The sequence below is a fragment of the Typopeltis vanoorti genome, chromosome 4 (assembly GCF_054136105.1).
Source record: "Typopeltis vanoorti isolate ZY-2024b chromosome 4, IOZ_Tvanoo_1.0, whole genome shotgun sequence".
Taxonomy (NCBI): domain Eukaryota; kingdom Metazoa; phylum Arthropoda; class Arachnida; order Uropygi; family Thelyphonidae; genus Typopeltis; species Typopeltis vanoorti.
In genome coordinates this window covers 155,095,245-155,116,654 of record NC_143552.1, presented here as the reverse complement: position 1 = coordinate 155,116,654, position 21,410 = coordinate 155,095,245, and the positions used below count along the sequence as shown (strand labels likewise).

Sequence of the window (21,410 nt, the reverse complement as noted above, 5' to 3'; positions counted from 1 at the left end):
TGAATTCGAAATCAAATCTGACGCTGAAATTATAAATATGATCCTACAGAATGAATTAGAAGACAATGCTGACGATAAAGGACTCGAAGAATAAAAGTAAAAGATGAAGAGGCAGTTGATAGTTTTAATATGCATATAGAATGGGCTAAGCTGAATAATATGCTATTCCACAAAATTTTATTGTTAATGCAGCTCCGAGAAGAAGCATTCGAAAAAAAGTTTAGCTTCCAAGAAGCAAAAGAAAATCAGTGACTTTTTTTACAAAAAAATAAAAAAATTTTTGTGTTATTTTGTGAAACTTTTTTTCCGGGATACCCTCTTTGTGTTGTTTACAAGAAAGTGATATTTTTTACGCAAATTAAGTAATGTATTGAACTATGCAATTTTATTAAATCAGAAACCTCAACAATACAGGTACACAAAAACTAAATTTTTTACTAAATTAATGTGATCTAGTTTATTTACTAAAATAAACTAGATCACATTACAGTACAGTAGCTTTTTTTCTATCGGTTACTTCATTTATTTACATAATTAAATTGCTGTAACATTAGAACCTGATTATTTTTGTCTTAAACGCTAGTTATTGTTGCCTCTTGGGGGAAAATTCACTAGTCCGAACTTTTCGCTAATCTGAACGAGCACGGTTTTTATTAGTTTGGATTAGCGAGATACCACTGTATTGGTATTAAAAAGATCCTGTTGCAGGTGTAAAATGTAAAAAGTTGAAATGCTATTTAACTACTTTGTTTTATTTTGTTCCTAATTAATGTTATGCAACTTTCTCTGTACATATTAGCATGTCTCCTGTTATTTTATTATGTTATTATATTATAGTAATATATAATATGTATATTATATGGATGTACATATGTATATATAACGAAAATGCATTACATAACTTTTTGTAACTTTATGCATATCATAACTTGGACGAGCTGTTGTTCTTAGGTTACACATATGATTGTTCAACATTTTGTACTATAATACGAAGCTTGAAAATAACAAAAAAAAAAAAAAAAGTCTGAGTGCCACGTGAGTATGAGAAAATTATCTGGAAACAGCTTGGAAATGTGACCAATCATTGTTGACCAACCAGTTTTTAAATAGGAATTTTATCTATTTTGGTAAAATTGTAATTATCAGTGTATAGTTTTGCTAAAAGTAACTTAAATAAATTCCTGGTAGTTACAAAGTTTAGAATGCTTTTTCTACAACTATGAATTATACTTTTCTTTAAACAGGTTTTATAGGTTATGCACCTCTTATATATGAAATCGTAACAAGCTCTGAAATTGGGAATACAGATGATGATCAGCTGTTTTATACTAAAGTTTATTTAAACGAAGAACTACGGGTATGTAGTTATTAATTCACTAGTATAAATTTGTGAAGTAATTTTTCTTTGGTGCAAGATTTGCATATGTATCAGTCATTGAAAACAGTTTCTTTATAAATAGGCATATATGGGGTTACTTAGGAACCAAAGATAACTGGAAGAAGATCCCAACATAGTATTTTAAAGAATGTGGAGAACTAACTGGGACATCTGACCTAATGTTCAATCTACACCTTCACATGACATGGCTTGCTAGTTAGGAGCCACTTGATACTGAACAAGTGAGGATGGGCTGGAAGTTTGGGACATAACCAACCAAATTGTAGATTGGCTTAAACCAAAATAAAATGATGAAATTCATACTGACTGGAGCATTGGTTAAACAAGGCTTTGCTGTTTTCATCAGGAAACGGATGAACAGCGAAAAGTCAGATATTGAAACAAACTCAAACTCATCATCAGCAGAACTGAAGATAGCACCAGTGTAAGAAGTGTCAATAGAAAAGAAGTCAAATTTGCAGAGGAACATCATCATTGGTATTATTGAGACAAAGATGACTAAAACAGGTGAGATTCTGCTAAATAATAAATACGATATTTATTTTATTAGGTTGCATATTTGTGTGTTTATTTTTTATTTTATTATTTGACACCTCCAGGGAGCCAAAGACTCATTGAGGGAGGGCACCTGCTGTATAACTCTGTCTCCACCACTCAATCCATCAACTGACTGACTAAACCAATGCAATCTACCACCGACCAACACTACTAGTACTTCCAGAGACAATCACAAACATCCATGCACCCAACACGGGATTCGAACTCACAGCCTTTATGCTAGGGAGCAGATACGCTAACCACTATGTATACACTAATTGTTAAGTAAAATTTGCAAGAGTTCATATCCGATTAGATAATGACTTTTAACTTAATTCCTTGTCAAATCTAGAAAATGATTGACTCAAGACCTTTACTTCCTATTATCATTACTAACTTCCTATCTACAATTTTCCTCCAAATCAGTCTGTTACTTGTCAAGACTCCAACATTATCAGATCTTATATTTCTATCGTCTAAGGCACTTTGTACCGTATCAATCCACCTATATCTTGGTCTTCCTCTGGGTCGTTTTCCTGCCAACCTGGCAGAGAACACTTGTTTTGCTAATCTTTCCTCTCCCATTCTATTTAAGTGACCATACCATCTGAGATTAGCTCTGCTAACGCATTCCTGGATGCTGACAATGTCAAGTTCTTTCCTAATATCCTCATTTTTAATATGATATTGCCATTGATGCCATCTGTTCATGCCTCTAATCTTTCTCAGGACTCTCATATCTGCAGTCTCTAGTCTTTGGTCAAGTGTTTTACTTCTGACCCAGCTCTCAGATCCATAAGTTAAAATTGGTTTGAACACAGTCTTGTATACAGCTAATTTAGTGTTCCGACTAATTTCTTTCTTATTCCATATGAATTTATTCAATTGACTTCCCACGATACCAGCTTTGCTGATTCTGTTGTCTATTTCTATATTTAGTTTACCATCTTCAGTAAAAATTGTGCCTAAGTAGCTGAAATGTTTTACTTGTTCCACAGGTTCTCCATTCACAACACAGTTGACATTTTCAATGATTCTGCCTATTTTCATTGTCTTTGTCTTTTTATTGCTGACCTTCATACCATATCTATTACAACAGCTATTCAATTTAGTCAGAGAATCTTGCAGACTTGTAGCGGATTTATTTAGAAGTATAACATCATCCTCATAAAGCAAAGAGCTGACATTAACATCTCCAATTTTGATATCAGGCTTAATACCACATTCCTTCATAATGTGATCCATATAGATAATGAATAACAGAGGGGATAATGTACATCCTTGTCTCACACCAGATTTAACATTAAACCATCTTCCTGTACTTCCTTCAATTCTAACTGCTGACTCACAACTCAAATAAAGACTAAGTATTGCTTGATATAATGCTCCATTGACACCATATAACTGCAGCGTATTGAATAGCTTCTCTCTTGGCACCTTGTCATATGCCTTTTCCAAATCGACAAAACTTAAATACGGATCTTTGTTATATTCCCATGCTTTCTCGACTATTTGTCGTAAAGTGAAGATCTGATCCTGACAGCCTCTATTTGGCGTGAATCCAGCTTGTTCTTCACCAAGCTTTTCTTCCACAATTCTTCTCAACCGTTTCTCAAGTATACTTGCATAGATCTTGCCAGGAACACTCAGTAGGGAAATACCTCTGTAATTCTCACATTCAGTTTTATTTCCCTTTTTATATATGGGTACTATGAGAGCTCTACACCAATCATCGGGAATTCGTCCCTCTGTCCAGGCTTTCTGAACTATGCAGTGCAGCCACTGTAAGACTCTTATACCACCATACTTCAGCATTTCTGGTCGAATATCATCTACTCCTGCTGCCTTTCCACATTTCAAGCCTTTGATGGCTTTTTCTACTTCAAGTATAGATATGTATTCCTGACTGCATGCCTGGTCAGTGTTTTTTATCACTGTGCTGTCATCACTGCTTGTTTCATTTAGCAGTTTTTCAAAGTAATTACTCCATACTTCAAGGATATCTTTTTCTCCTGTTTTCATTTCACCTTTATCATCTCTAATTCCATTTACAGCACTCTTTCCTCCATTCCTAAGCTTCTTCAACAACCTCCAGAATATTTTGCCACCTTCTTGATATTTATTTTCTATATTCTTGCCAAAGTCCTCCCATGACTTTTGTTTAGCTAGTTTTACACACTGTTTAGCTTTCTTACATTTGTCTCTGTATTCTGTAAGAGTAAAAGCTGACTTATTTGCCAGGAACTTTTGATATGCTTTCTTCTTTTCCTTCACTTCCTCTTTAACTTCCTGTGTCCACTAGGGAGTTCTGATTTTTTTATCTTTGCACACAACCTCACCACATGCCTCTCTGGTAGAATCAATCAATGTTTCCTTCAGAGTTTGCCACTGAATCTCCAAGGTTTGATTCCTGTTCTCAAACTCTTTCATTTTCTTTTCAATAATATTTCTGTATTTTAGTCTACAGTTTACATCTGAGAGCTGCTCAACTTTTATTCGCTTTAAAACTTTCTTACATGTTATTCTTTTCAATATGAAATTCAATTTTATCCTGCTCAAGACTAAATAGTGATCTCTTCCAATTTCAAATCCTCTGTACACTCTGGTGTCCTGCACCAGGGAGAAAACATCACTATCAACAATAACATAGTCAATGAAACTTTTCTTATTCCTAGCCTCTTCTCTCCATGTGAATTTGTGCACATTTTTATGTTGGAACATGGTGTTAGTAATAACCAGTCCATGTCCTGAGCAGAAATCCAACAGATATTTGCCATTATTATTAGCTTTGCTCTTTTCTCCAAATTTTCCCAAAATATTTTTGTATGTCTCACAATCATTTCCTACTCTACTATTTAGATCCCCAACAAGGACCAACTTTTCCTTTTTCATTGTGTCAGTTGCTTTTTCTAAAGCCTCAAAAAATTCCTCCACTTCTACCTTAGTAGAACCTTCTGTGGGACCATAGGCACAAATAAGTCTCATTGTCCAGTTCCCCATTCTCATATTTGCCCACATTACTCTACTTGAGACTGACTGCCATTCAAGAAGATTAGCCTCGTATTTTGTGTTGAATACTATGGCTACTCCTTCTTTTCCTTGATTGTTATTGCCTGAATATAACATTTTGTATTTATTGCTCAGAAAGATCTCACCAGTTTTGGTCTTTTTTGTTTCAGTCACCCCTATTATGTCGATCTGGTACTTATCTAATTCCTCAGCTAGCTCCATTTCTTTGCCATTCAGGCTTCTTACGTTGATAGTACCGATCTTTAACTCTGGTGATGTTGAGTTGCGGTTTGTTTTCAGATTTGTTCCAGTAGCTGACTTTTCGCTGTTCGCCCTGGTTCCCTGGCGAAAACAACGGGGGCCTTGTTTAACCGGGCAACGCCCCAGCCGGCATGAAATTTTGTCATGTTGTACCATAAAAAAAAATATATATATATATATATTTTTTTTTTTTAAATGAAATTAAATAATATTCAGGGTAAATATAATTAGTAAATATCAAAATTATTAGGATTCAAATCCTTCTGAAATTAAGCTATACTTTTGAGATCTCCTTTATCTTTAGGAAAAAAATTCATTCTCTCACTGACTCATTCTGTTATTGGTTTGTTTAACATGTACCCTTAATCAATGTACCAGACTGAGCATTTTGTTTTTCACAACAAATTCTTACAAAAACAGTAAATGTTCATTGGCGAGTTCTTTATCAGGCCTTTTCTCAAAATGTAAAACTTCTAATTTTTCTCCTAACTTCCATGAGATTCCATTGAATATCACCTACTTCCATGGACAGTAGGTGACATTACAAAATTCACAAAGTTTGGTCTCAAGTTACATTTGGATGATTGGGAGTAGAGCTCTCATAGCGACAATCTATGAAATGAGAAAGTAGGAATTTCTCTACTGAGTGTTCCAGGTAAAATTTATTCAAACATACTTAGCTGAGGAAAATTGTGAAAGGGAAACTTGGAGAACAAGCTGGGTTCAGTATCAATCACATGTTCACTTTAAGATGTATACAGTCAGTTCTGCCTATAGCAAACTATAGGTATCATAGGAATAATTTTTTATATTTGCTATAGTGAATTTCTCTTAGCATAGCATTGTAGTTATGGGACTCTGGTTGGGATGTTTCAGTAGTTTGTTATGTTGGTGTTTGCTATAGTGAGAGTTGAATATAGTTGAGAAATCATGGGAATATAACAAGGATCTGCATTAAGTTTAGTGAATCTGGAAAAGGCTTGTGACAAGATGCCAAGAGAAAAGGTGTTCAAACACTACATTTATATGACTAAATTGACATTATATAGCAGTACATAATGTAGGTTTAAGTTGTTAGTCAGCAGTTAGAAGTAGGTACAGGTAGATAGTTTGATGTAAATTATGGTGTGCTATAATGCTGCACATAATCTCTACTGTTCATCATCGATGTGGATCACATGAAGAAAAGTGCTTCGAACCTGATATCAAAATTGGAAATATTCAACTTAACTCTTTACTTTGATTCTTATGTTCTTATACTGTAAAATTTTGCAAGATAAATTATTAACTTGTTGGGCCCAGTTTTACAGGGTTTTCAAACACATGTATATATATAATGAAAAATGTGAAATTAGAATAATAATTTTGAAAGTTTTTTCCACTTGGTTAGACTATAATAAATTTAGTTTAATCCTTTATCCAAGTGTAAGCAAGCAAAGTTTGCACCTGAAGCATCTTCTGGACTAGAGTGATTGACCCAACACTTACAATCCAAGTATACAAAACAGAATAACAATAATAATAACACGTGAATTTTCAGTATTCTTTGGCCAGATTGACTGTAACAAATTTGGTAATTAAGATCAGCAAGAAAAAAGACAAAAACCATGAAAATAAGCTAGAACATGGAAAATATCAAAACTGAATTCTGCATGAAGAAGTTATAGGATAAATAAAGTATTTCAGCTAGTTTAGCACAATTTTTAGTGAAGATAGCAAATTGAAAAGATGATGGCATATCAAAAATTCCTGGCAAATAAGTCAGCTTGTGCACTTAAAGAATACGGAGACAAATGTAAGAAAACTAAACACTGTGTAAGACTGACTAAACAAAAGTCATGCGAGGGCTTTGGCATGAACATAGAAAATAAATATCAAGAAGGTGGCAAGATATTCTGAAGGTTGTTGAAGAAGCTCAGAAATGAAGTAGATAAATGAGATTTTCTAATTAGATGAATTAGAAAATCAGCAGTGAAAATATAGGCAGAAACATTGAAAATATCAACTGTATTGTGAAGGGAGAACTTATAGAACAAGTAAAACATTTCAGCTACTTAGGCATGATTTTTAACGAAGATAGTAAGTTAATTATGGAAATAGACAACAGAATCAACAAAGCTCGTATGGTAGGAAGTCATCGGAATAAATTTATATGGAATAAGAGAGAAATTAGCTGTATACAAGACAGTGTTCAAACCAATTTTAACTTATGGATCTGAGAGCTGGGTTAGAAGTAAAACACTTGACCAAAGACTAGAGACTTCAGATATCAGAGTACTGAGAAAGATTAGGGGCATGAATAGATGGCATCAATGGCAATATCATATTAAAAACGAGGATATTAGGAAAGAACTTGATATTGTCAGCATCCAGGAGTGCATTAGCAGAGCTAATCTCAGGTGGTATGGTCACTTAAGCAGAATGGAAGAGGAAAGATATGCAAAACAAGTGTTCTCTGCCAGGTTTGCAGGAAAAAGACCAAGATATAGGTGGATCGACACAGTAAAAAGTGCCTTAGAAGACAGAAATATAACTTGATAATATTGGAGTCTTGACATTTAACAGACTGATTTGAAGGAAAATTGTAGATAGGAAGTTAGTAATGACGTAAATTTTTCATTTAGTACTATCATATCCTGTACACCCCTTGAAGGTATATATCAGGAATTTGATGACGATGATGATAGCAAATTGAATATGAAAATAAGATAAGCAAAGCTTATCTTATTAGGGTTGAAAGCCAGATTAATAAATTTTTATGGAATAAGGGAGAAATTAACACAAATGCTAAACTTAGCAGTATACAAGACAGTATTCAAACCAGTTTTAACTAACAGATCTGAGACTTGAGTTAGAAATAATGTAGTTGATCAAAGACTATGCACAAGATGACAGTTTGAGAAAAATTAGGGTAGTGAACAGATGGCATGAATCGCAGTATCATATTAAGATTGAAGATATTACGAAGGAACTTGACGCTGTACACAATTTTGCCACAAATACTGTTATTACTTACACACACCCCTGCAGTGCCCACAGACTTGCACGAGCTCAGTTCCATTAGTGGTGCTGGGAGCAAACATTCCTATGTCAGTAGAGAGAATTATTGATTGTATTTTAATGGTATAGATGCGAATACAGATTGATAAGAAAATAACTATTTATTGACTTTAATTCCTAATATTTTGCTGGTATTCTATCCAGCATCTTCAGAGCACACAAACAAAGTTTGTTACAGTAGCAAGACAACTGCAATCCAGTGTAACAGTGGGACTAGTATGAATAATTGTAGCGTGCAACACAAAGACTAAAGTCCTAATTAGGTGCCATCTAAGTTGGAAAAAAAATAGCAATTAAGTCAATAAATAGTTATTTTCTTATCAATCTGTGTGTTTGCATCTATACCGTTAAAATCCAATCAACATGTGTGACGAACACTTAAGCCTTTCTACACAGTAGAGAGTTGTCTAGCTGTATGAGTTAACATGCAGTGCAGAAATTATGAAAACTATGTAGCTGTAATAGCTGTTATTTTCAGCATGCTAAAAACACTCAGGATAAGTAGGATGTTTGTATTGGTCTATTAACCGTTATAACTATACATAAGATGTATCTGACTGCCAAAGAACAGTTCGACCACACTGCATTAGGATGCAACAGCTTGTGAAGGCTGTGATGGCACTGCTCCACTCTCATCCTGTGAGAATGCAGAAAGCGATGTTGCAAGAGAGATGAATGTTTTGCAGAGAACAATGTCACGTGTACTATCTAATGACCTGGGGTGAGAGCTTATTGTTATTCTACTGGACACTTCCTAGCTGTATGGGTTAACACCACAACTTATGTAGCAAAGGGTGAAAAAATCAAAGGTGCTTCTCCAGCAGTATGCAAACAAATACAGAGATATCCTTTTCATCTTCTCATTGAAGAGTCATTTAGCTGCCAAAACAATTGGGTATATGCCCCGGATGATCACACAGCATGTGCCATAGCACCCAGGATTCAGAGAGGTTATAACCTCATGGGCTCACTTTAGTGAGTACAGGCATGGCAAACCTGAGGTACCTGATGCTGGACCATGCCTTACTTCATGTAATATACATCTATTATGTTATCTGTAGACTGGTCCTCTACCCTTCTTTCTTTGCTTCTTTCTTCTCTTCTTGCTCCTTACCCCAATGCTATTGAAAGTGGCTTGAAAAAATTCCATGAGGAGGGGTTTTGGACCAGGTGAAAAAATAATAAAAACATATAACAAAATTATAAAAATTGAAAAAATTGGAATAAAAAACCTTAGCCCAATAATTAAGATTCTGTGAACAAAGATAATCTGAGGTGTTATTCACTTGAATAGTATGGGAAAGGAATAATTAGCAAAGTAGGTGTTTGATAGGTAGGAAACTATCAAGATCTTGAATGGATTGATGCATGTAGAAGTTCAAAATATAAGACTTGTCTAATCTGCCAGGATTCCAATATTGTCAAGTTTGGAGAGACTTAGTCAGTAATAAAGTAATAATGTAAGCATTTCATGTAGCATGCATTGTATCCTATATATCTCTTTTGTGTACATATCAAGAATTTAATGATGATAGTGATAGTTTTTTTTTGTCTTAAGTAATTTTCATATCTCATTAGTTGAATGAAATATGCATTTTGATTAGTTACATCGATTAGCAGCAGTCGGTTTTTTTTCTAATTTTATATATATATGAGGGAGGGGGTCTGAAAAGTTCTGATATTCAAGAACAAAAATTGATTAATTTTGTCTTCTTATATCATCATCATTAGTGTTCTGTCTCTTAACAGGTCCAATAGTATAAGTCAGCAGATTCTCTTCCCCAATTTCCTCTGTCTCTTGCTTCCTCCTTCATTTCCTGATATCTTCTTGTTCCCATTATGTCATCAATCATCGTTAGTCGTCTTCTTCCTCTTGGTCACTTTCCTTCAATTTTCCCTTCTATCATTCTTTTCAGTAGGCTGTCTCCTGTTAATACATGTCTTATCCAGTTATGCTTTCTTCTTCTTATTGTCATTAGTAAATTCCTTTCTTCTTCAACTCTTTGTAATACTTCTTCATTGGTGATTTTTTCAGTCCACTTTATTTTCTCCATTCTTCTCCACAACCACGTTTCAAATGCCTCCAACATTTTAGCTTCTTTCTTCCTAATTGTCCATGTTTCTGACCTATATAAGGTCATACTCCAAATATAGCACTTAATAAGCCTTTTCTTTAGATTTTTATTCATTTTATTAATAAACAAATTTCTTGCTATAAAAGGCATATTTTCCTTTGTTAATTCTTTCTTTTATTTCCATGTCACATTTTCCATTTTCTTGTATTATACTACCAAGGTATTTGTATTGTCTCACTTGCTCTACACTTTCTCCATTCATCAACATCACCTTGATACTTTCTGGTTTCCTGGAGACTCTCATCACTTTTGTTTTCTTTGCGTTAATTTTCATACCATATTTCTTGCATATATTTTAAAATTTTTGCATTAGGTGCTGTAGTTCATCTTCGGTATTAGCTAACATTGCTTGATCATCTGCAAATCTAATATTTTGTATTGTTCTTCCTCCAATGGTGATTCCTCTTTCCTCTTCATAAAATGCTTCTTTTATCATTTCTTCTGCAAATGTATTGAAAAGCGTCGGTGACAGGCAGCAGGCCTGTCTTACACCTCTGCCAATCACACATTTTTTAGTTTTTCCTATTTTTGTCTTTATTATGGCTGTCTGGTTCATATATAATTGCTATTAACCTTTGGTCTCTCCAATCTAAACCTATTTTGCATAATATTTCCATCAGATTTTCCCATTTCACCATGTCAAATGCTTTTTCAAGGTCAATGAAACAAATATAAACTTCTTTATTTACTTCTATATTCCTTTCGCATATGGTCCTCATTACTCCAATTGCATCTCTGGTTCCTCTGTCTTTTCTAAATCCAAATTGATCATCCCCCAGAAAATACTCCACTCTATTATACAATCTTTGATTTAATATTCTTAGCAGTACTTTGAAGGCATGTGAGAGTATGCTTATAGTTCTGTAGTCACTGCACTTAGCAGGATTGCTTTTCTTTTCAATTGGTATAAGAATACTCTCTGTGAAATCTTTAGGCCATACTCCTGTTTTGTAAATGAGGTTGCAGAGTTTTCATGTTTCTGTTATACCTTTGTTCTCAAGTTGTTTTAGGATTTCACTAGGTATTCATCCACTCCTTCCATTTTTCCATTTTTTAATTCCTTAATTGCTGTTTCTACTTCTCTCTTTAGTATTTCAGGACCTCTTTCTTCTGTTGAGATTTCATTTTGCTCTTCCAATTCAATTTTTGTTTGTCTTTCATTTTTTGCGTAAAGTTCTTCGATGTATTCCTTCCATCTTTCACCCTGTATTTCAATATCATAAATCAGTTTTCCTTGCTTATCTTCTAATGGAAGATTTCTTATGCTTTTTTTAATATTTGTAATTTCTTATGCTTTTTTAATATTTGTAATTTCTTTTGCTTTTTCAAACATTTTATCATATCGCCCCTTTTTTCCATTTCTTCAATTTCTTTGCATTCTGTTTTCAACTATTCCTCTCTTGCTTTATCAGTTTCTCTTCTCAGTTCATTATTTAATACTTTGTATTTTCTTCTTCCCTCTTCAGTGTTTACATTTTTCCATCTTCTTCTTTCTTCCATTTTTCTTATCATTTCATTTGTAATCCATGGCTTTTTAATTATTTTCCCTTCCACAAAACCTATCTCTTCAGTAGCTGTTTCATATATCAAGTTTTTCAGTTGATTCCATTTTGCATTAACATCCATAGTTTCTTCAGATATATTCTCTTTGTTCCTTATTTTATTTTCCAGTTCTTCTCTGAATTTCCTACCTGCATCTCCTTTGAGTTTTTCTAGGTTCTCCCTTTTCTTGCTTTTACCTTTGTTTATTTTCTTATATTGTATTCTTAATTCCATAACAACTTATTATATATCCTAAAAACACTTCTTATATATCCTAAAAGAAAAAGAACAAATTGTTATAATTTGATTAGACATGGGAGTTGAACGGTTTTAAGATGTTCTTGCTTGTGATTATATCAATTGCTTTAATATCCTTTTTGTTCTAAGTGTTTATCAAAACTTTCCAGACCCACCCTCCCCCTTGCTCATATATAGCCACTAATATTATATTGCAGTTTGAAATTATTCCATGGATATAAAAGATGATGTGCAATATAAAAATATACTTTTTTCTTAAGAAATGCAGCTTTTCTTGTAAGACTTCACAAGATGAAAGATGCATGGTACAGAAAATGCTGTGTTCTCTGCACATTAATGTATCTATTATCTGGTTTGTCAGTTACCAGGTAGCCTCTTTTGGTGTGTGTGAGGATATCACCATCACTAAAACATAAACAATACTTAAAAAATATAACTTATTTCTCTGTATGAGAGAACAAAATAGCAGTATTATAGATTGCAGACTTTGATTGATTTGGAAAAGATGTAATTTTTATCCTTTTGACTAATTAAGATTTTATCTTTTTAGAGAAAATGGTCTATTAAACTTGATCATAAAGCAGAAATCTTCCAGAATCTAAATGGAGCTGTTGGTAAGTAATGGATATATTTCCATTGCAGATGAATTATAATATTATTCATATACAGACAGATAATGTTTAGACATGTGTATATTTATTTATATATATCTTTGTTATTTTATTATTCAGGTGATGTTGAATTGAGGTTCACTGACAATGACAGTTATCTCCATAATACAGCATTTGGTACAAATCCACTTGTTGTCCATGGTAATGGTGCAAGCAAGGTAAGCTTTAGTGTGTTCTATTATCAGTAATGTTTTGAAGTTGAATATTTTAAATATCTCATTCTTTCAAAGATTGCTATCAGGAAAGCTTATTCTTGTTGGTGACCTAAACAGTAGAAGAAATGAATATTAACAAATACAAATATATTGAGAAAATTTTGAAGAAATCAGAAAAATCAATAATAATTGTAAATGCCTGTTGGATTCTGTTGAGGACATTGATTTTTCGTTACTAGCATCGTGTTCTAACATGAAGTGCATAATTCACAGGAGAATGAAAACACAAGAAACGAATTCTTATGTTATGGTTGATACTAGTATCTTTCAACTAGTTCAGCAATGGAATTGAAATGGGAAGTAATCACATTTAGTTTTTAGGTACATTTGAGTATCAAATTGGAAAAAAAAAAAAGTTTTAAAAAGAATCAAAGCAAAGCAGCCTTCAGAAATGTAGACTCAAATATTATCAGAGAAAAAGTGAGAGTTTGAAAATAAGACTCATACCTTACAGGCTCAGTGGCAGTGAATTCAAGGAGTTAGAAACAGTCCTGAAAAAAGTAATATTGACAGTCCATACCAAGTAAGTCAACATGTAACCTCAGAAAATATGGAGAAAAATGTATGAAAGCTATTTGTAATGTAAAGGTAGTGAAATGCTCAATAGTTTTGCAAAAAATAAGAAACAGAGGAAAGCATACACCAAACAGATCAGAGATAATAAAGACAACATAAAAACTAAAAATTAGGATATTCTGAAAATTTCAAATGGGGAAATAGACAATGAAGTTTATTTGTATCTATGGTCCCACAGAAGGTTCCCCTAAGGAAGAAGTGGAGGAATATTTCTAGTCAGTGGAATAGAAAAAAGAAAATGTAAAGAAAATGGAAAAGTGCTCCTTGTTGGAGATCTAAATGGCAGAGTATGAAATTAATCCCACCAGGCATATAGAAATGTTTGGGGAAAATTTGGAGCAAAGGAAAGGACTAATAATAATGGCAAGTACCTGCTGGTTTCTGCTCAGGGTTCAGACTAGTCATTACTAACACCTTGTTACAACATAAAGATGTATACAAACTCAGATGAAGAGAAAACACAAGAAATAAGAAAGCCTCATTGACTATGTTACCACTGATAGTGATATCTTCATGCTGGTTCAGGATACAAGAATATACACAGGATTTGAAATTGGAAGTGATCATCACTTAGTTTTAAGTAAGATAAAAATGAATATCATATGGAAAAGGACAATATGTAAAAAAAAAAATTAAGAATTAAAGAGGAGCAGCTTTTACAGGTAAAACTATAAATTCAACTGTACAACCATTATTTGGGGAAAAAAATTAAACAGTTTGACAATCAGAACTAAACCTTGGAGTCTCTATGGCAAATTCTGAATAAAACATTGATTGGTTTGGCTAGGGAGGCATGTGATTAAGTTGTTTCGAAGGACAGAAAACTGAGAATCATGGTGGATACAAGAAGTTAAAAAAGCAGTTGGAGAAAAGAAGAATGCATACCAAAAGCACTTGGCCAATAAATCAGCAGATGCCCTAAATAAAATACAAAGAAAAATGTAAAGAGAACTAAGTTGTGTATAAAAGTAGCTAAAAACAAAAGTCATGGGAAGACTGGTGAGAATATAGAAGATAAATATCAGAAACATGGCAAAACGTTCTGGAGGCTATTGAAGAAAAGCTTTGAAATGGAGAGTACTCTAAAAAAGGAATCAAAGATGATATTCTAGATATTTGGGGTAATTACTTTTGAAAGACTATTAAATGAAATTAGTAGAAACAGTAATATTTAACAGGAATGCAAAGAGGAGTACATATCAATGCTCAAGGTGAAAAAAAAAAAAAAAAAAAAAACTATCAAAAGCCTAAAATGTGGAAAGGCAGCTGGAGTAGATGATATTTGTTAACTCAAATATGGAGGTATAAAAGTTTTGCACTGCAGAATTCAGAAGGCCTGGTCAGAAGGTTAAATTCCAGATGATTGGAGTACAGCTGTCATAGTTTTCATCTGTGGAGAGAGGAATAAAGCTGAGTGTGAGAATTACAGAGGCATTTCTCTATTAAGTATAGATTTATGCAAACAGACTTGAGAAGAGAAGAGCTGAGAAAAGTTGTGGAAGAGAAACTTGGAGGACAACTTGGGTTCAGGCCAAATAGCGGTTATCAAGATCACATTTTCAATTTTTGACAAATACTTCGGAAATTATGGGAATATAACAAAGATCTGTACTTGTTTGTAGATTTGGAAAAAGCATAATACAACAAGGTGCCCAAAAGAAAAGCTTTTTAAAACACTACAGTTATATGGGATAAATGTAATCTTATACAGAGCAATATATAGTCTATATTTTACTGTAAGTCAGCATTTAGAATTGAAGTAGGCACAGGAATATGGTTGGATGTAAAGTTAAAGTCAGGGATAAGACAAGGATGCACATTATATCCACACTTATTCATCATTTATACAGGTTGCTTTATGAAAGAAAATGACATCAAACCTGATATTAGAATCGCTGATATCAAACTCAGCTCTTTGCTTTATGCAGATAATGTTGTATTCCTAAACACATCCAGTACGAGTCTCCAGGATTGTCTAAATAAATTGAATTACAGCTGTCAGTCAGATTTGGCATAAAAATCAGCAATAAAAAGACCTAAACTGTGAAAATAGGCAGAAACATAAAAAACTTCAGTTGCGTTCTCAGTGAAGAACCCATAGAACAAGTAAAAAATTTCAACTATTTAGACACAGAAGATGCCAAATTAAATTTGGAAATAGACAACAGAATAATCTAAGCTGGTAAAGTATGGTGGGGAACCAGTGTAATAAGTTTATTTTGAATAAGAGAAAAATTAGCCAAAACACTAAACTAGCAGTATACAAGACAGTGTTGAAGCCAATTTTTTAGTTATAGATATGAGAGTTGGGTTAAAAATAAATCACTCGATCAAAATTGGTGATCTCAAATATCAGAGCTTTGAGAAAGAATAGAAGAATGAACAGATGTCATCAATGGTAGGATCATGTTAAAAATGAATATATTAGGAAGGAAGTTGACATTGTTAGCATTCAAGGGTGAGAGCAGGGCTAATCTAAGAAAATCTAACTTAAACAGAATGGGAGAGGAAAAGTTAGCCAGATTGGTGCTTGCTGCTAAGATGGCAGGATAAAAATTCAGAGGAAACCAAGATCTAGGTGAATTGATTCAATCAGAAGTGCCTTTGAAGACTGAAATGAAATGTTAGTTATAATAATAGTGGAGTGCTGAGAAATAATAGAATTTGGAGGAAAATTGTTGATAGGAGATAAGTAATAATGTTAATGATATAGTACTTTCATTATTATTATTACATGACACCTCCAGGGAATCCAAAGACTCATCGACGAAGGGCACCTACTCTGTAACTCTCTGTCTCTGCCACTCAATCCACCAACTATACAACGAACCACAACTACCATCATCATCTACACCAGGGATGGGGAACCCTTGGCACGTGTGCCAAACATGGCACGCCAATGACTTTTTTTCTGGCACACAACCTGAGGCTCACCTTAACAAATAATTAAATAAATAAATACATATCCAACACCTTCTGATAGGTTTTCATTGCATCATACATGAAGAGACTTTATCTGCAAATGCTGGCCTAAAGGAACTTGAAGAAGTGATGCAAACAGTAACTAAGGTTGTTAGTTACATTTCTGCACGTGCTTTGAATAAAAGACAATTTCAGAATCTATTGAATGAAGTGGATTCAGTGTACAAAGGACTAATAATATATACAACAATGTTTGTTGGCTTAGTCGAGGTCTTGTTCTGAAACGATTTGCTGAATGCCTGCCTGGATAAGACTGTTATTTCTTCTTCTTCTTCTTTGTCTTTTCGTGTGGTGTCACTTTCTTGTTAATTTTCTATCTTAAATCTTTGTCGTACCAACTAAGCCTGAAATCTCAAACCTATCTCTCTGGGGCTGCTTCTCTATTCGGAACTCTGACAAACTTATTTATTTTATCTGGGGCAGCCAGAGTCCTAATACAGAAGAGTTCTTGTACAAAGAAACCTTCCCAGAGTTTAAGTATTACCTAATCTTATTAAAGTATTAAGTGCCTATAGAAACTTCAACATTGTAGTCATGGCCTAAACTTTCTTTAATTTCCCCTTATTCACAGGTGCGAACTTTAGTGAGTGGTAATTTTAATCTCATGCTCAGACAGACTCAGACTTACATAGGAAAAACATGTTTATTAATTATCAAGATTACATACATTTAGCTTCCACACATCAAAGATATGTCATATCAAAATTCTAATTTACTAGCTAAACAATAAGGAACATTCTAATTATCAAAATACTCTAATCTTACATCTCTAGGTTAAATAAGTACATATTCATCATAAAACACTAGTTCAAATTCTAAATAAAACTTGCTAACAAAGATCAATTCACATTTAACTAACTGTTGCATGCTCTCATGCTTTCAGACTACTAGATCAATATGACTAACACGTATATTCAAAGCTAATCAAGATCGATACTAAAAAACAGGTAAAGCAAGGCAGTGGTAATCAAACAGGCAAGTTATTTATACACTCTCATGTTTCATCTAAATCACAAACATGGTTCCCAATATCAAATTAAATTAGTGCTACTAATGACCCATAAATTGTAAAATTGTAGATAGGAAATTAATAATGATGTAATTTTTTTCATGTAGTACCATCATATCCTGTACACCCTTTGAGGGTACATGGCAGGAATTTGTTGATGATGATGAATGACCCATACACATTAACTAGGGTTTAGACGATCTAAGAACATAGACTACCAGTCCAATTTAATCAACTTAACACATGAAACTGTCTCTAAATTCTCAATCTTCTTTTCTAATCTCTGTCCATTTTTTTACTCTCATAACTAATAGATAATACAAAAAATGAAGATTTTGTACGTTACCACCTTGTTAGACGATTTCTCGATCCTTCCGTCTGTTCTTTGTTATGGATTGTCCCTCTGTACGGTGATCTGCTGCCACGTGGAGTCACATGCTCGTCCCAATTTTTTTCCTTTGTTTCCTCTGGGCTTACGAACTTTTCGCGATGCTGCTTTTAACACAAATTATCTTCAAAGGGAATCCTTTGCTGCCTTCTCATTGGTTAGAACCAGACCGATGGCCGAAACTCGAAACAATGTCGTCATCTCGTGCTCAGCTTCTTCGATTTGCACCACTCAGCAACTAGAAACACATTGCCGCCATGCTATCTTATCAGATATCAGCCATGCTGACCCGCCTCAGAACTACGAGCAATAAGCTCGCTGCCGCCCTGCCGTCTTATCAGATATCAGCCGTGCTGACCCACTTCGGAACTACAAGCCAGTAACCCATGTGGGGGAGGGGGAGGCACACGCGACTGGGGAACACCACAGGAACCAAAACCAGAAACGTAGAGGGAATTAAGAGAGAGTCTCCAGCCCCATGAGTTCGTTTTTAAACTCTTCTATAGTGCCCTCTTCCGTACTCCAAGCTTGTCTATGACTCTTTCCAATTGGCTGTCACCTCCTCGCTGAACGAGGATTGCTCTCTTCGGGGAATGTGAAATTCGAGCGCCTTCCACAAATGCCTACTCATCATTCGTTACGTCAATTTGGAGACAGAAATTTGTTGACCTCAGAGTTGACTTGGAAAATATTGAAAAGGAGCGATTAGAAATGGGAGTGAGAGAGAGAGAGAGAGAGAAGTGCAGAAAACAATGTAGTAAGAACTTGGAATACTATTCCAGAAACTTTTATGTGTTTAAAAACCCTTGCAACAGCATTACTATCCATTTTTGCATCTATGTATTCTTTTGAATCGTTGTTCTCAGTGATGAACTTTGTTAAGTCTCGTAATAGGAGTAGCCTTACAGATGAAACTAGTAGTGCATGCATATCTCTAAAGGTTACAAAATATAAACCTGATATAAATTATCTGTCATCAGTGATGCAGCAGCAGAAGTCTTATTGATGCTAAACTTCTGTTTAATATATTATGTGGGTAAAATAACATTTTATTTTATCTGTAATTTTATGTATTACTCGTAAGAGATTAAGAATTAATAAAAGAATATCTTTAATTTTATTTTCTTTTATTGTGCTTTAGTCAAGTAAAACAATTATGAGATGTACACTGTTATATACTGGAAAAACTTGAAAAAAAAATTGTCTGATTGAGCTTTATAAAACAACAAAACAGAAAAATTTAAAATTATTGTTTACTCCTTTGCTGATATCAAAAATTGCATCTTTAAATTGTGTGGCTATATATGACAGCTAGAATTACACTTAAGGGCAAATAAAAATATCCACACCATCAACAGGGTAGAAGGACTTTTAAGTAAAACTTCTGTCACTAATTTTTACATTCATTCATTCAATCTTACATGACTTACAATAATCACTTTTACAATATTCTTTGATTTTACTGCTCTAGTGTGATTTTTGATTATTTGAAAAGGTTTTCCCTATACTTAAAAGACACCAATAATATGTTCCCCAAAATTTTGGTTGGCACGTGAGAAAATTTTGCATCAACGATTTCACGAATTTGGCATGTACACTTAAAAAGGTTGCCCACCCCTGATCTACACCAGTGCCATCTACTGCCCACCACCACCACTAGTATTTTCACAGACAATCACAAACATCCATGCCCATGGCAAGATTCGAACCCACAGCCTTTTGGCTGGAGAGCAGATACACTAACCATTCGGCCAACCAGGCCATCAAATAATAATAATAAAATAAAAATAATAACATTTCATAATAGCACTTGCATTAGGAAGGAACTTAGCATTGTTAACAATTAAAAATCTGTGGGCAGAGTTAATCTAAGATGACATGGTCATTTAAATGGAATGGAAGAGGAAAAGTTATTAGAATATGTGTTTGATATCAGAATACACTTGGTAGCAGGAAATAAGACCACAATCTAAGTTAACTGATCCAGTCAGTGGTATTAACTGGATTCAGTTGATCTAATTTTAGAAGAAAAAAAAATTGTCAATGAAAAGGTACTGTTAATGAATTTGCTGTTGCCACTTTATTAGGAACACCATTTAATAATGAGTGGGATCTCCTTTAGGAACTGCCTACGGTATTGATTCAACTGTGTAAAATGTCCCGCTGGGATGTTTGTCCACACTGAGCTAGGTATTTACAACTTAAATGGAAAGATCAAGGAATATAGAGAGAAACAGAAAGAGCATTTATATAGAATAGAAAGATATTGGCTACCAATCAAAAGAAGTGGATAAATATAGATCAAAAGGAAAGAGAAGGAGTAAGTCCAGCTGCAAGATGGAAAACAGCTGCCTTTTCCAGTTTCACTGTTTTAAGGCTGGAAAAGGCAGATGCTTAATCCTTGATGAGAAGAAGTCCTTTCTGATCATGCTATGTAAACTTTCCATAGAATTGAATGAAAGGCAGTGTTCTCTAATCATACCAAACTAAAGCTCTAATCCATCTACCATACCCCAACAGAAAGAATGGACTGAAATTTTCAAAATTTGAATAGACCACATCTAACGTTCACAACAAAACGGCCGACTTTAAACATTCTGCTTCAGTATGTCTGCAGAACATCAGAATCTCTGATGGAAGTTTTTTTTTTTTCACTTGGCTCTGCTACCAGATATATATATTTGGTTTAATACTTTATCCAAGTGTAAGCAAACAAAGTTTGTGCCGGAAGTATTTTCAGGACTGGGGCAACTCATGATAAAGGTGGTATAAGTTCTCATCACTTGCCTTAGTATCTCCCATAATGCAAAGCACATCTCCTTGTGGACATGTATAATGCTGTGCATTAAGGGAAGAGCCACTACCCAGACCGGTTTCGACCTTTCTTGAGGTCTCATCAGTGGAAGCCAGACCCAGAGGTGGTGGAACTAATGGAGAAGTCTTATTTACCTATACCAGTTGCCAAAAGGTGTTACACCTTATTATTAAAATTCTCTGGATTAGAGATTACCATGAGTTGCCCCAGTCCTGAAAATACTTCAGGTGCAAACTTTATTTGCTTACACTCAAATAAAGGATTAAACCAAATATATAACTGGTAGCAGAGCCAAGTGAAAAACTTCCATCAACTTATCTCTAATCCAAAGAATTTTAATAATAAGGTGTGACACCTTTTGGCAACTGGTATAGGTAAATATGACTTCTCCATTAGTTCCACCTTAGTATCACCACCTCTGGATCTGCCTTCCACTGATGAGACCTCAAGAAAGGTCGAAACTGGTCTGGGTAGTGGCTCTTTCCTTAATGCATAGCATTATACATGTCCACAAGGAGATGTGCTTTGCATTATGGGAGATACTAAGGCAAGT

General features: G+C 34.1%; 1 protein-coding gene across 2 annotated transcripts in view; it reads left to right on the top strand.

Moving 5' to 3' along the window:
* Plod (procollagen lysyl hydroxylase) overlaps nucleotides 1-21,410 on the top strand; it is a 339,227-nt gene that overhangs the window by 103,878 nt on the left and 213,939 nt on the right. For both annotated transcript variants that reach the window (XM_090392044.1, XM_090392043.1), the window contains 3 exons: nucleotides 1,245-1,357; nucleotides 12,752-12,815; nucleotides 12,933-13,030. In XM_090392044.1, coding sequence (XP_090248170.1) covers nucleotides 1,245-1,357; nucleotides 12,752-12,815; nucleotides 12,933-13,030 — 275 coding nt within the window. The remainder of the gene's footprint in view (nucleotides 1-1,244; nucleotides 1,358-12,751; nucleotides 12,816-12,932; nucleotides 13,031-21,410) is intronic.